Here is a 14852-nt window from a genome sequence, read left to right on the forward strand (position 1 = left end):
CAAGCCTTGGGTTGGTGCATCAGTTGAGACTTCTAGGATTTAGGAGATGCAGATTCCGAATCTTGGGAAGAGTTATGGTACAGACTTGTGTATTGATTTATGCCACTTCTGCTGAAATTTGTAAACAAAACTTGAGATTAATATGTCATTGCTTTTAGGTCCAATTGATAGTCTTGGTTTGTTTAAAAGTTGTTGATTGACTTCTCCCCTTTTCAAGACAAATTCTGCACCACGCAATAAGACGATCAACCAACGCGATGACAAACAAAAATGTTGAAGCTGTAAGTAGCAAATAAAAACTGTTTTTAAATTAGTTCCCAAAGGAAAATATAAATACACAAATAAATAAGTAAAAAATACAAATGTCAAAATCAGCGCAACTGCAATTAACATTGATATTGTAATAATAAAGCATCACAAGGGTGGTAATAATTCAAAAAACATGAAGTTGGTTTCAATAAAAAAGCAGTAATGTAAACATATAAAATGGTATTGAATAAATGCAGATGTCAGTTAAACTGCAGCACCATTCAACATGGGGAACAGGCAACACAAAGCAACTCCCGCACAAGCGACAAACTATACCGAGGCACATTTGCAGCAGCTCTCAATCTTCAAGCAAACACCTGCAGCATTTAAAGTCTCGCGCTGCGTGGCCACCCGAATTAATCTTCAAAAATTGGACGCAGCGTCTCCCACCAAAACAAACATCCATGGCCGCACCAACGCGTTCTCAAATTTCAGCGATTGCGACACACGGGCAAAGAAAAAAAACCCATATGCACCCCCTCCACCCCCTTATTTCTGCAACAATTTTATTTTTTCATTTTTGCGCCCTTTTTTACGAGCGACGATAACCACTTCAGTTAACCGTAATAATTCTAAAGAGTCGTAATATTTATATGTAAAAAAAAATAAGAAACTTTTTTCGCAAAATAAAAAACTCAAAAATAGTGGGGCACTCGCAATAAGTAGGCCACGTGACCTCGTGCAAATTTCATTTGTTTTTGCACTGTAGGGCAAACCAAATACTAAAAAAAAATGTTAACGTAAATAAAAGATTTTACAAAAACAACTATTTGTACAAACCCCCGTGGCCAAAACTTAGACATTATTTCACATGTCTCCAACTAGCACAGACTTTTTTGCACTGTAGCGCCCACCCAAATAAACCCTGAAAAGCAAAAATATTTGTACAAAAACCTAAACGATCACAGCAGAGATTTTCTAAAATGTTCAAGACATTTTCTCCAATGAGCACAATATAAGGACCATGTTGTTCTGTGGGGGATTTTACGATCCTATAAACGAAAAACGGACATAAAAATGGCAGTGTTGAAACGTTTACACGCCGCAGTCTTCTTCCACTGCGTGTTGTTCGGTGCAGTGTCCGACGTTTTGTTTCCAGGAACTTCTTCTGCCGCACGTGGAGACCACATGTCAGACATCGTGGCCTACAACACGAGGTACGACTTGAACAAACCAGAGAGAGAGCTGTAACGGCACAACCGCAAAATCCTACGCAGTTTCAATCTTGACGATGCCGCTCGTGGTGGTAGTGGTGTTGGCATAGTGCTGTCCGCTGGTCAGTTTGTCATCGCTGGTTATTGTGGTGGTGGTGGTGGTTGTTGTGGTTGTTGCGGCAGGGTTGATGTCAGGGCTCGACCTCGAATTTCCTCGTCACCGTGAACCCTCTTCTCTTCTTCTGCTCCAAACGCATCTTCTGCCTTAGCGGTCCCAGCTCTGCAACGCACGGCAACGATGGCAATTGACGATACGTTATCGACGTCTCTTTGTGCACGTGTGGGGGGGGGGGGGGGGGTTACACCGATGCTAATATGACATGCCCTGGAAAAGGGTGCTATACAAATCCTAAATAGAATCTGTTTGTTCATGTAAGAGTGCTATGGGTGGGTGGAGCCTATATTTGTTAATCGTTTCTACAAAACATAGTTTTGTAACCTGTATCAGGATTAGTCTGTCGGAGCTGCAGGGAATTTAATATTTTGCTTCGATTTTACGGTGATTTATGTTTGAGCAATACTTTCCATGCCTCGTAGGAATGCAAATTTTTTTGTTCCGATTGCTATTTACCTAATTGCTCCGCTTGGTTTTGACTTTCATCATTTAGGGGACGTAGGTTACCGCCTGGTCTGTCGAACTCTCACATGGCTTGAATTTAATAATCTTGAAACTTAAACACGCGCGCATGTCGAGGCGCGGTTGAATTCAGATGCCTCTATATACGACCGAATTATAAAAGTGCACGGGTGTGGTGGATGTTAATGATTATGTGGACGTGTGAAAGTTGAAACCGATGCGGTAACGTTGCCCTCAGATTACACATTAAAAATGTATCATAATGTTGATAATGGTCAACGTATTCATGATAAATGCCAAATATTATTACTATTTCGCAAGCAGGCTGACATACAACCCAATACAGCATGTTGTCAATGTATAATTGCATTGGCGATTATTCTTCATGAAGCGCTGTTGAGGACACGCGTGTTAATGCATCGGTTATGTAATACCAGCAGTGATGAATGGAAACGCAATAACGGTGACAACGATGGAAATCTACCGATCGTATCAACGATTACAATTGCATCAAACGCGGGCGACGTCATCGATGATGACGATGACGAGGATGATGATGACGACGACCATTGTCAATGATCCTCACCGTCCCCGGGGCAAAACCTGGGCTGCACGAGGCAGCGCTGAGCCTGCTGGAGTGGCGGGCAGTGCTGCCCTTGGGGGGAGGGGGCCCTGGTCACACCACGTCTCCTCTCCTGGGCCCCCCACTTGAAGCCACACGTCCTCCCCCTCCGTTCGCACGCGGACCATGCCCCCCACGTGGACACCTCGCAGTCCACTGGGGGTTCAAGCAGCAGCAGTAGCAGCATTATCATCCTCGCCAAACCACCAAGACGACCACCACCGGCATCATTCCCATTAACCTCAGAAGCATCCATCACCATCAGCGTCAGCAGTGGCATGACCACGAGTACAATAATAATCATCATAACCATCATAACCATCAGAATCAGGCTCAGCAGCATATCGTAGAGTAGCAGCAGCCACTGAATTGCTGTCATCCTCAGAATAAACCAGCAACATCGAGTAGCACACCAAGTTCATCACCAGCACAGCAAACAATCACGAATTTCACCTACACCAAGGCAGCAATCCAATTTCGACCACGCGCAGAGAGCACCTCCACAGCGACTAAATTTAAATATAGCGTGCATCATTTCAGGGTTTACTCACGTCCCCCTCATGCCCCCGTGCCCCCCCCGCCCCCACCAGTGCCCCCCCCCCGCCCCCAAGTGCTCACCCACGTGCTCACAGAGTCGTGTCCCCCTCCCACCCACCAACCCCACACCTTTCCACACCCACAATTTCCCCATACTACATGTGGGCAGGTCGTGTCAGACGTCCGTTCAGTAATAAAATCATAAACAAGCAAGAGTCTCTCTCAACATGAAATGACAACAGCATTCCACTCCCACCAGTCGATGCACCTTCTGGACCAATATTTTCCAGCAGAGTTTGCAGTTTAGGCAATAAACTTTGGACCAGTGGTGGGTTTTTTTTTTTTTAAGACGGGCCACACACTGCTGATGACACCCTCTGGTCACGTTAGAAACTAGCCCAGGGATTGCTAATAGGAAAACAAAACATCTTTGGTCCAAGAGAATCTTAATGCTTTCGGAGCTAAAAGTCAACTTTTCTTTCATACGGCAGAAAGCAACCCTTGCCCCCTTTATGATTTCATTACGGACGCTGCCGGCTCGCGTGTGGGGGACACGGCAAGGATGACGGCAATGCAGGCAACAAGAGCAAACTCCACGAACCAGCCGCGGCTGTGAAGACTCGAGGCGTTTGTCGAAGTTGGCGATGCCACCGCTGATGGTGGAGCGGTTAGCACGCCGCGCTCGGAACCAGCGACCAGATTTCGATTCCCATTCGCAGCCAAAACCAGTGACGATTTTCTGGAAACCGTCCAGGGCTTCCCCTAGGTCGACTCGGCCTCAAATGAGTACCTGGTGCGGTGTGTGAACATTGCCCCTACGGATACAAAAGACGGCTGGGCGTGGGGTGCCGACCACCCACCACGTTCTGGTCTTCAAAAAAAGGTGCTCGCTAACAGCACTTGCCCCAACAGTCTGTTGAGGCTATACGGGGGATATTTGTCTTTATCTTTGGTAGTAGCAATAGCGAGGGGTGCCCTACCAACTTTTGCCCCTAGGTCATGGCCAACTTCTGTGGGCAGTGACATCTCAACCAGTTCTGGGCTTCCCTTGGGTCAACTCGGCCTTAAAATTACAACCTGGTACGGGATGTGAACATCAGCACTGGCGAGCCAAAGGTCACTGGCCGGGCATGGCACCGACCACACCACTTCTTGGTGTGCCTCACCGGCATCAATAGATCTTCGCTAAACCGCACTTGTACCCAACGGCCTATAATATGGCTATATGGTGAACAATTGCCCTGGGTGGCGGTGGTGATGTTTATGGTTTTGTTAACGTGGTCAAACAGACCCTTGTCTGTTTATTATTTTATTATCCACAATATTCCACAAACGACACCCCCCCCCCCCCCCAGCGTGTCTCCAGTATACCGGTGGGCAGACCTGGGTGTGTGTTCACCCCCCCCCCCTTCCCATATCCCAATGGCTCGGTTTGTAACTGTAATAGTTGGGTCCCCGTGTCGCGATCCGTACGAGCAGGCAGGCGGGTCCACATGCATTGCGTCCCCCATGTCCTCTCTCGTCATTCCATATGGTTGTATGTATGCAAGTTTAACTTAATTTGGTTTAAACACTTTGGCTTTCGCGACTAATATTATTCATAATTAAAAGTTTTTGGGTTAGGTGGCGTACGTAACCAAACCATGATAATCAGAGATGGTAGCGCGCGTTCCTCTCGTCCCAATGACCTCCCCATGTCCATATCCCCCACTTCTCCCCCCCCCCCCCCGCCCCCAGCGTACCTGTGGGGAGACAGTCCTGCGTGCGGTTGTCACCCTCGTGTCCGCTGGGACAGCCGATCCCGCAGCGGCCACGGTGCAGGAAGTGTCCGCGTGAGCAGCGCGTGCAGAACGAGTGGCCGAAGCAGCTGTCGCAGTGCGGGACCTGGCAGCCTGCGTGGACAGCGGGCGAGTGTTAGCGAGTGTTAGCGAGTGTTAGCGAGTGTTAGCGAGTGTTAGCGAGTGTTAGCGAGTGTTAGCGAGTGTTAGCGAGTGTTAGCGAGTGTTAGCGAGTGTTAGCGAGTGCCTAGTAAGGTCGGCATGGCGAGCAGGCGTGTCGGCAAGCGCCTAGCGAGGCGTGCACGGCAGGCCGACAAGTATAGAGCGCGCTTGCCGAGGTCGGCCAACAGCAGCTGGCAGCGCCGAGGAGCTACTGGGTGAAGTGAAGTTCAAGTGAGTGCAGTGCGGACTGCAAGGTCATGTCGGTTAAAGGTTAGGGCTCACAGTTCAGAGGTCATCTTCTTGGTTCTTTCGGTAAAGTCACGTAGAAGGGAAATAATAAAATAATAAAAATAAAACATAATAAAATAATTCTCACGACGTTTCGGCCACAACACAAGCAGCTGCCCTCGGGTGAAGAACAGGTCTGTCGAAAAAACTGATTTTATTATGTTTTATTTATATTATTTTATTATTTCCCTTCTACGTGACTTTACCGAAAGAACCAAGAAGATGAATCCCTGCAGTCACGAAAGCTTTAAATCGAAGTTCAGCGAGGGTTTGGTCAGCACGAGTCACCAAAGTCAAGTGGAGGTTGGTGTAGGCAGGGGTGTGTAAATCAAGCTCGTGGAGACCAGTACAGGACACTGCAGTGCAGCTCGGGGTATGCGAATTCAGTGAAGGCCGCCAGGTCAATGTAGCACACTGCAATGGGACGCATCTCGAGGAGGGGGGGGGGGGCACACGTCTGGAGGAAGAGGGGAGGGGGGACATGCATCTCAGAGTGTGGGTTGGGTCGTATCGCGAGGAGTGTGGGTGGTGTCGTATCTCGAGGAGTGTGGGTGGGGTCGTATCTCGAGGAGTGTGGGTGGGGTCGTATCTCGAGGAGTGTGGGTGGTGTCGTATCTCGAGGAGTGTGGGTGGGGTCGTATCTCGAGGAGTGTGGGTGGGGTCGTATCTCGAGGAGTGTGGGTGGGGTCGTATCTCGAGGAGTGTGCGTGGGGTCGTATCTCGAGTGGGGGGGCACACGTCTGGAGGAAGGGGGGGGGACACGGACGTGCATCTCAGAGGAGTGTGGGTGGGGTCGTATCTCGAGGAGTGTGGGTGGGGTCGTATCTCGAGGAGTGGGGGGGCACACGTCTGGAAGAAGGGGGGGGGACACGGACGTGCATCCTCGAGGAGTGTGGGTGGGGTCGTATCTCGAGGAGTGTGGGTGGGGTCGTATCTCGAGGAGTGGGGGGGCACACGTCTGGAGGAAGGGGGGGGGGGGGGACACGGACGTGCATCTCAGAGGCGTGTGGGTGGGGTCGTATCTCGAGGAGTGTGGGTGGGGTCGTATCTCGAGGACTGTGGGTGGGGTCGTATCTCGAGGAGCGTGGGTGGGGGTCGTATCTCGAGGAGCGTGGGTGGGGTCGTATCTCGAGGAGCGTGGGTGGGGTCGTATCTCGAGGAGTGTGGGGGGGAGGCACACGTCTGGAGGAAGAGGGGGGACGTGCATCTCAGGAGTGTGGGTGGGGTCGTATCTCGAGGAGTGTGGGTGGGGTCGTATCTCAAGGAGTGTGGGTGGGGTCGTATCTCGAGGAGCGTGGGTGTGGTCGTATCTCGAGGAGCGTGGGTGGGCGCTGCTCACGCATGCAGCGGTGCGCGATGGCGCTGCGCTGTCCGTAGTGTCCGGCGGGACAGGCGAGGAGGCACTGGCCCAGGTGGCGCATGCCCACTCGCTGCAGGTGGAAGAAGAGGCGCGGCGCGCACAGCAGGCAGCCGTTGGCGGCAGAGCAGACGGAACAGCCACGCGGGCACGAGAGCAGCGGCCTCACCGCCGACAGACCTGGTCACAGCAGCAGCAGCAGGGGCAGGGCAAAGACAAAGACACACACACCCCAACGATTTAAAGCTTTCGTGACTGCACGGATTCATCTTCTTGGTTCTTTCGGTAAAGTCATCACGTAGAAGGGAAGTAATAAAATAATAAAAATAAAACATAATAAAATAATTCTCACGACGTTTCGGCCACAACGCAAGCAGCCGTCCCCTCAGGTGAAGACCAGGTCTGTCGGGGAGACAGCGTCTGAATGAACCCAGCTTAAATATACGCTCCAAGCGTGGTGGTGTTTCATTCAGACGCTGTCTCCCCGACAGACCTGGTCTTCACCTGAGGACGGCTGCTTGCGTTGTGGCCGAAACGTCGTGAGAATTATTTTATTATGTTTTATTTTTATTATGTTATTACTTCCCTTCTACGTGACTTTACCGAAAGATCCAAGAAGATACACCCCCCCCCTGCTGCAATAGCTGCAACAGACTGTAGGGGCAAGTGCTGTTAGCGAGCACCTATGAAGGTCGGAACGGTATACGAGGGGGTGGGTGGCCAGCACCACGCCCGACCGCTTTAGTCTCCCCAGTGGCGATGCTTACACACTGCACCAGGTACTCATTTGAGGCCGAGTCGACCTAGGGGAGGCCCAGGACCGGTTCAGATAATCGTCACCTGGTGTTGACCGTGAGCGGGAATCGAAGCCGGGTCGCAAGGTTCGTAGCTCAACGCGCTAACCGCTGCACCACCGCTCCAGGACACACACGGTTCATCCGCACGGCCATGGGAAAGCACACGTGGGGGCGGGGATTGGTCACGCGCAAGCGATGCAACCGGTAGGTTAGATTCCCACGTGGTCACCGATGGATTAAAGATCACATCACCGAATCTACATTGAACTGCGATTCCAAAGCCTCACTCTACAAGAGCCCAAACTACGAAAACATAATTATAAAAATCAAAGTGACGGTTCTTGTTGTACAAGCTCCGGGCATGAAGAGTGAACTAAATAAACGGTGCGTGCCTTAGCCTGGCTCTACGAGCCTCCGACAAGAACTGTGAACCCTATCAGTGCTAAGAATGCCTTGGCCTACACATCTCAGGCATTAATGCAAAGCCACAAGATCGAGGAGTGACAACGATTTGTTTACGAGGATTCCAGTCACAGGCATTAACGTCGAGAACATTAAGAATACAAAAAACTGGCTTGATTTGGCTCGAAGCCTCGTATATCAACACCGAAGCTTTTTTAGGCTTCTTCAGACTGCCAAAGAGCCTCGGGCATTAGCAGCGAGCGGTACACGACTCGTACGAGTGCCTGGCTCTAGGAACCTGGGGGCTTGTGAGACGGACCCACAAGGATTGTTGCGTTGCAAGATGAACTCGTGAGAGGGGATACACTCACTTCTCCGGGTCCTGTAGGGGAGGTGCGGCGTCGTGCCCTCCCGCGACCCCACAGCGAGCGCGACAGAGTCGATGAGCAGAAGGGCGACGGTCAGCACCAGCAGCCGCCTCATCGTGAAGAGGACGGAGGTGGCGAGGACGACGACGACGGAGACGACGTTGTTTGACGATGACGGGAGGTCTCCTCCCGGCTCCTCCTCTGCTCAGTGCCGAGTCGCTCTCATCACGGTCACTGTGCAGAGCAGCCCAGACAGAGGCCCTCAAAGTCTTCACGTGGACGGACGGAGGCTCGAGAGGGGACGGGTAGACGAACGGTAGAGGGCTAACGTTACGGGCAGATGAAAGGACAAATCGGGAGATGAGCACGTGGACAAAATGACAAGCGGACGTATTACCGGACAGATGGACGCATGGGCATTGTACCGACATACGGATGGGTACGGTTATACGGGTGAACGGAAGGACAAATACATAAGCACAAAGATGGACAGCTCAAAAAAAGACAGGCGTAGATGAACTGACAGACTGGAAAATAAATGGATGAACACATGTACAGGCTACCTGCAAATGAGACTCCTACGAGTTTTCACCTGATTAAAACATGTGAACGTGACCAGACAAGATCAAGAGAGTGGAGAGACGGACAACCAATTCCCGATGTATGTATCGATGTTAGCCAGGAAAACCTAAAACTCCAGACTTTTTTTCCTCCCCAATGCTCATGGACCACCATTCACAAACCACCTTGCCAGGTGTGACTATTCTATGGCCGGGTGAACCTGGATGGAGACCCCACAGCAAGATCTGGATAACAAATCTATCATCGAATGGATAGACGGATGAATGAAATGAGAGTGCAGCGATGAAGAAATTCACAGCACGTGGAGCCGAAACGTCGGACACGACACCAAACATCACAAGTAAAAAAAATTAACCCGTAAAAACAAAGTTTTTCACTCTAAATCCTTTATATGCGTGGAGGCTAGAGTCCTCTCGTCCTCTGGCTTGAGATGGCTGCCACCTATGGGTCAGATGATTGTCTGCCATCATTAAGCAATTGGTAACTAAATATTTATTTTTCCCTAAACGGTGTAAAATTTGGGAAAAAAATTTTCACGAAAATTTATTGTCACGCACAACGAGTCTGTGTGCAAAATGTCAGCTCGATTGGATCACGGGAAGTGGGTTAAAAACGACCGAAAGATTTGCACGGTCGTAAGCAAGCAAGCAAGCACGCAAGCAAGCGAACTTAATATAAAGGATTTAAAAAAAACATGGGACAGCTGAGAATATTTGGCCGACGCCACGGTCAGGAATCGAACCCAGGCTGCTTCTGTGAGATTATACAGAATGAGCCAATTAAAGCGCAAATGTAACTTCCTGGTCATCAACATCGTCTCCTTCGTTCGCCTCGACCACCGGTCCCATCGACCCCATCCTATAGTCAACGACTACTAACGTTACACGGACAATGGAAAGCCAGCCAACTATAACGCGTGTATGTTGAACTTCTTTCGCACAGTGCGTAGCCAAAACGTGCTCATCGGAGGGAGGTGCGGGGGAAGGACAGACTAAACACAAAGGAGTTTTAAAACATTCGATTGTCAATATAGATTTAAAAGTGCATATGTCCCAGCGACTTCCCAACTACTGCCCGTCCTCCAATCCCACGCGTTCCTCTCCTCGTGTCTCAGGAATATTCTTTGTCCCGCTTCCCAACTTGCATCTCCAGCACAGAAGTTAATTACCACTTGGCATGTACCAGAGGTCGCAAACGGGGTTTGATTCCTTACCCGTACCCGGCCGCACCAGGGTCGCAAATGGGTACCCGTACCCGGCCGAGTACCCGTTCCCTACCCGTACCCTACCCGAATGAGTGACAAACGGTTACTCACCAGTGACTCACGGCCTACCCGTACCCGGCCTTACCAGGGTCGCAAACGGCTACCCGTACCCGGCCGGGTACGGGTAGCCGGGTATCGGGTAGGGTACGGTTATCGGGTACCCGGTTGCGACCTCTGGCATGTACCTTGTTGTGCGGGAGCAGTGGCGTGTCACGTGGCACTCTGCGCTACGAGTTCCATTCCCCCGGGGTCACGGGTAACATCAGCCTGCCCTGTTCACGCCACCTCGGAATCCACACTAGAGTAACGCGCGGCGAGTGGTGAAGTATGGTCAAACTCCCATCGAGATGAAAACCGCCGCGTTCCTACACGACGTGGGAGGGAGACGTCATCCAGCAGTGGACTTTCAAAGCACTGCATTTAAATGCTCTTTAATTAGAAATCTTGTACTTCTCAGCGGATCATAATCGGAAGGAGATAACCCCCCCCCCCCCCCAACAGGATTCTGTTGACCTCGCCCATCATCCATCTCTGCAGAATCGATCAAAACGAGTACCACTTTGTAGCGGGGAGGTGGGGGTAGTTCACGAATTGAACACAGCGAAAGACGCGCCCCCCTCGCCATAGAAATGTGAAATTTCCACCACCGGCCTCAAGGGTGTACAACTCATTTAAAACATAAACCGACTCACTCTGCCCCATCGTCATAACTTCATAACCAATAGTTACCATTAAAGTATAGTACTCACGATTCAAAAACAGTATACACACACACACAACTACCTTGCCCGACACTTACCACGATGCACAACAAAACACAAAGATCCCCCTTATAGCAGAAGCAGACCCTTGGGGCGGTTAGCGTGAACCTATGAAGGCCGGCACGGCACAAGAGGAGGTGGGTGGTCAGCATCACGCCCGGCCGCCTTTGTATCCCCAGTGGCGATGTTTACACACCGCACGAGATGCAGTGCTCATTTGAGGCAGAGTCGATCACGACGGACACTCACTCACACACACAGAATCACACTCGCTCACAGACTCACACTCGCTCACAGACTCACACTCGCTCACAGACTCACACTCGCTCACAGACTCACACTCGCTCACAGACTCACACTCGCTCACAGACTCACACTCGCTCACAGACTCACACTCGCTCACAGACTCACACTCGCTCACAGACTCACACTCGCTCACAGACTCACACTCGCTCACAGACTCACACTCGCTCACAGACTCACACTCGCTCACAGACTCACACTCGCTCACAGACTCACACTCGCTCACAGACTCACACTCGCTCACAGACTCACACTCGCTCACAGACTCACACTCGCTCACAGACTCACACTCGCTCACAGACTCACACTCGCTCACAGACTCACACTCGCTCACAGACTCACACTCGCTCACAGACTCACACTCGCTCACAGACTCACACTCGCTCACAGACTCACACTCGCTCACAGACTCACACTCGCTCACAGACTCACACTCGCTCACAGACTCACACTCGCTCACAGACTCACACTCGCTCACAGACTCACACTCGCTCACAGACTCACACTCGCTCACAGACTCACACTCGCTCACAGACTCACACTCGCTCACAGACTCACACTCGCTCACAGACTCACACTCGCTCACAGACTCACACTCGCTCACAGACTCACACTCGCTCACAGACTCACACTCGCTCACAGACTCACACTCGCTCACAGACTCACACTCGCTCACAGACTCACACTCGCTCACAGACTCACACTCGCTCACAGACTCACACTCGCTCACAGACTCACACTCGCTCACAGACTCACACTCGCTCACAGACTCACACTCGCTCACAGACTCACACTCGCTCACAGACTCACACTCGCTCACAGACTCACACTCGCTCACAGACTCACACTCGCTCACAGACTCACACTCGCTCACAGACTCACACTCGCTCACAGACTCACACTCGCTCACAGACTCACACTCGCTCACAGACTCACACTCGCTCACAGACTCACACTCGCTCACAGACTCACACTCGCTCACAGAATCACACTCGCACTCACTCACAGAATCACACTCACACACTCTCACACCAAACCAGACGCCGATGCACACCTCCACTTGGCTGCGCGGCTCCGTCTCTCACTTGGATGGCCAACGAACCCACCACGTGGAAGCCACGAGTTGCGAGCAGCGACTTCATTTATATACAAGCGATATCACCCGTGCCTAACTAATGATGATGATGATGATCATTAATGTGTTGCATATTCCCCCCCCCCCGCCGCCCTCCTCTCCCGATCACACCCCGTCATCACCACTCACCTGCATCACAGATGTGTGTGTGTGTGATAATGGGTTAATTAGAGACGCGCGTAAACGCCTTCCTGTTGCGATTATGAGACGCACGGGTTTGAAGGCAAATCGGAGCGGGGTGCGTTTTATAATCGAAATGTGTACCTGTATGACGTCATATAATCTGGAGCATATTGTGCCTCTGCAGGGGTCAGTCCCGTAGCCGTGGTTTGAATCAATTTGTCAATATATTCGTCATGAATAAATAATGATGATCAGGATTAACACACTGCCCTCGTGGATAGAGGGGTTACCATGAATCGATTAAACATTGATTAAACATCGATTCGTTAAGCTCTGAAATTTTTCATGGATCAAACCGCATGCATCAGACTCTGTTTATGGTTCGAGTAAGTTATATAATAGGTTCACGTGAATTCGGCATCCACTAGAGGCCGCTACTATTAACTGTACTGCAGTGTAAAATAGTTTATCGATTCAAAAGTGCAATCGTGATTATTAATCGAATCTTCGTTACATCGACTGCCACTGTTGAATAAAGCCCCCCCCCCACCCCCAAGAATAATTCCACAAAAAGGTAAAGATCCCCCATGTAGGCTCCACATCATAATATTGGGACAAGTGCTGTTAGCAAGCATCTGTGAAAGCCAGCACAGCGCACGAGAGGACGACGCCCGGCCGCCTTTGTCTCCCCAGCGCTGACATTTCAACACCTTAGGCTGAATCTTGATTTGAAGCTTTCGTGACTGCATGAATCCATACTCTTTAGTTCTTTCGGTAAAGTCACCTTAGGCTGAGTTGACTTAGGGAAAGCCCAGGACAGATTCGGATACCACTCGCCACCCACGTTAGCCGTGACCTGGACGCCAACTTAGGTTGCTGTGTGTCTTGCGCAAACCACTGGCCGAGAAAGAGGGTGGTGGGGACCCCAAAGCCAGTAACTGCGAGTTCAATTCGCACACGTGGTAGTGGTGGAGTGTGACTTGCCCTAACGTGGCTTCCCTGGTGGTCTAGTGGTTAGGATTCGGCGCTCTCACCGCCGCGGCCCGGGTTCGATTCCCGGTCAGGGAACGATGTATTTTTTTTTTAAAGTACACATTTTTTTTTTTAACAAACTGCGCTAGAAATTCTAGATTTTGAAGCTTCGTGACTGCAAGGATTCATACTCTTAGTTTTTTCGGTAAAGTCACCATGTAGGTAAAAAATGAAATTAAAATTAATACTATTATTATTCTATTACTTTTATTAATTTTAATTTCATTTTTTACCTACGTGACTTTACCGTAAAAATACTAAGAGTATGCGCTACAAATCCAGAAATCTGGCTTCGAATCACACTCCCGGCTAACGCCAGTGGCGAGTGATATCTTAACTGCCTAGAGCGATGAAGTATAGTCAGACAACCTCCGTGAATAACAACGCTGTCAATCACTTGCATGCAAAGACAAAGATCCCCCATATAGCCTTGAACAGACTGTTGGGTCACGTGCAGCTGTTGGCGAGGACACGTGCACGTGGGAGTGATGCGGCCAGCACCACGCCCGCCCGCCTTTGTCTCCCCAGCGTTCATGTCTACACACCGCATCGGCTACTTATTTAAGGCTGAGTCGACCTCGGGGAGGCCCAGGACCGGTTCAGATCATCGTCGCTGGTGTCGACCGTGACCCAGTATCGAACTTGGGTCGCCGGGTTCTTAGCGCAGCGCATTGGCCGCTACCCGAACCGCTACACCGCACACGGACAAAGATCCCCCATATAGCCTTAACAGACTGTAGGGGCAAGTGCTGTTAGCGAGCACCTATGAAGGCCGCAACGGCACACGAGGGGGTGGGTGGCCAGCACCACGCCCGACCGCCTTTGTCTTTCTAGTGGTGATGTTTACACACCGCACCAGGTACTCATTTGAGGCTGAGTCGACCTAGGGGAGGCCCAGGACCGGTTCAGATCATCGTCGCTGGTGTCGACCGTGACCCAGTATCGAACTTGGGTCGCCGGGTTCTTAGCGCAGCGAATTGGCCGCTACCCGAACCGCTACACTACCGCACACGGACACACCCGCACACACGTGCAGGTACTCTTTGCTTTTCTCGGTAAAGTCACGCGGGTAAAATTTTTTTAATAAATTAAATCACGACGTTTCGGGCGCAACACAAGCGTCCTTAAATTTTGATTGAAAGCTTTCGTGACTGCAGGGATTCATATTAATATAAGTATATTTTTTATTATTTTATTATTTCCCTTCTACGTGACTTTACCGAAAGAACCGGGAATACAAG

The 14852-nt window shown here is 50.6% G+C and overlaps 1 protein-coding gene and 1 non-coding gene across 2 annotated transcripts; one reads left to right on the forward strand and one right to left on the reverse strand.

Annotated features, from left to right (window-relative positions):
• Positions 1 to 1223: 1223 nt before the first annotated feature.
• On the reverse strand, positions 1224 to 12439 carry LOC144940891 (R-spondin-3-like). The gene is made up of 6 exons (XM_078867389.1): positions 12376 to 12439; positions 8415 to 8645; positions 6827 to 7024; positions 5002 to 5151; positions 2687 to 2878; positions 1224 to 1743 (listed from the first exon to the last, which is right to left on the reverse strand). Exons 2-6 carry the CDS (start codon positions 8524 to 8526, stop codon positions 1655 to 1657), a joined length of 741 nt encoding a protein of 246 aa, XP_078723515.1. The 5' UTR covers positions 8527 to 8645; positions 12376 to 12439; the 3' UTR covers positions 1224 to 1654.
• A 1136-nt stretch (positions 12440 to 13575) lies between these two features.
• On the forward strand, positions 13576 to 13647 carry TRNAE-CUC (transfer RNA glutamic acid (anticodon CUC)). The gene has a single exon. It is a non-coding gene; the product is annotated as a tRNA-Glu (tRNA).
• The last annotated feature ends 1205 nt before the right edge of the window (positions 13648 to 14852 follow it).

This window comes from Lampetra fluviatilis, chromosome 23, assembly GCF_964198595.1.
Source record: "Lampetra fluviatilis chromosome 23, kcLamFluv1.1, whole genome shotgun sequence".
Classification (NCBI taxonomy): domain Eukaryota; kingdom Metazoa; phylum Chordata; class Hyperoartia; order Petromyzontiformes; family Petromyzontidae; genus Lampetra; species Lampetra fluviatilis.

What these genes read in the sequence shown, in the direction of transcription:
- LOC144940891 (XM_078867389.1), bottom strand. Translation starts at nt 8,526, where the DNA reads ATGAGGCGGCTGCTGGTGCTGACCGTCGCCCTTCTGCTCATCGACTCT. An exon ending in CCCCTACAGGACCCGGAGAA is followed by an intron (nt 7,025 to 8,414) that starts GTGAGTGTATCC and finishes TGCTGTGACCAG; the next exon opens with GTCTGTCGGCGGTGAGGCCG. An exon ending in CATCGCGCACCGCTGCATGC is followed by an intron (nt 5,152 to 6,826) that starts GTGAGCAGCGCC and finishes CTGTCCACGCAG; the next exon opens with GCTGCCAGGTCCCGCACTGC.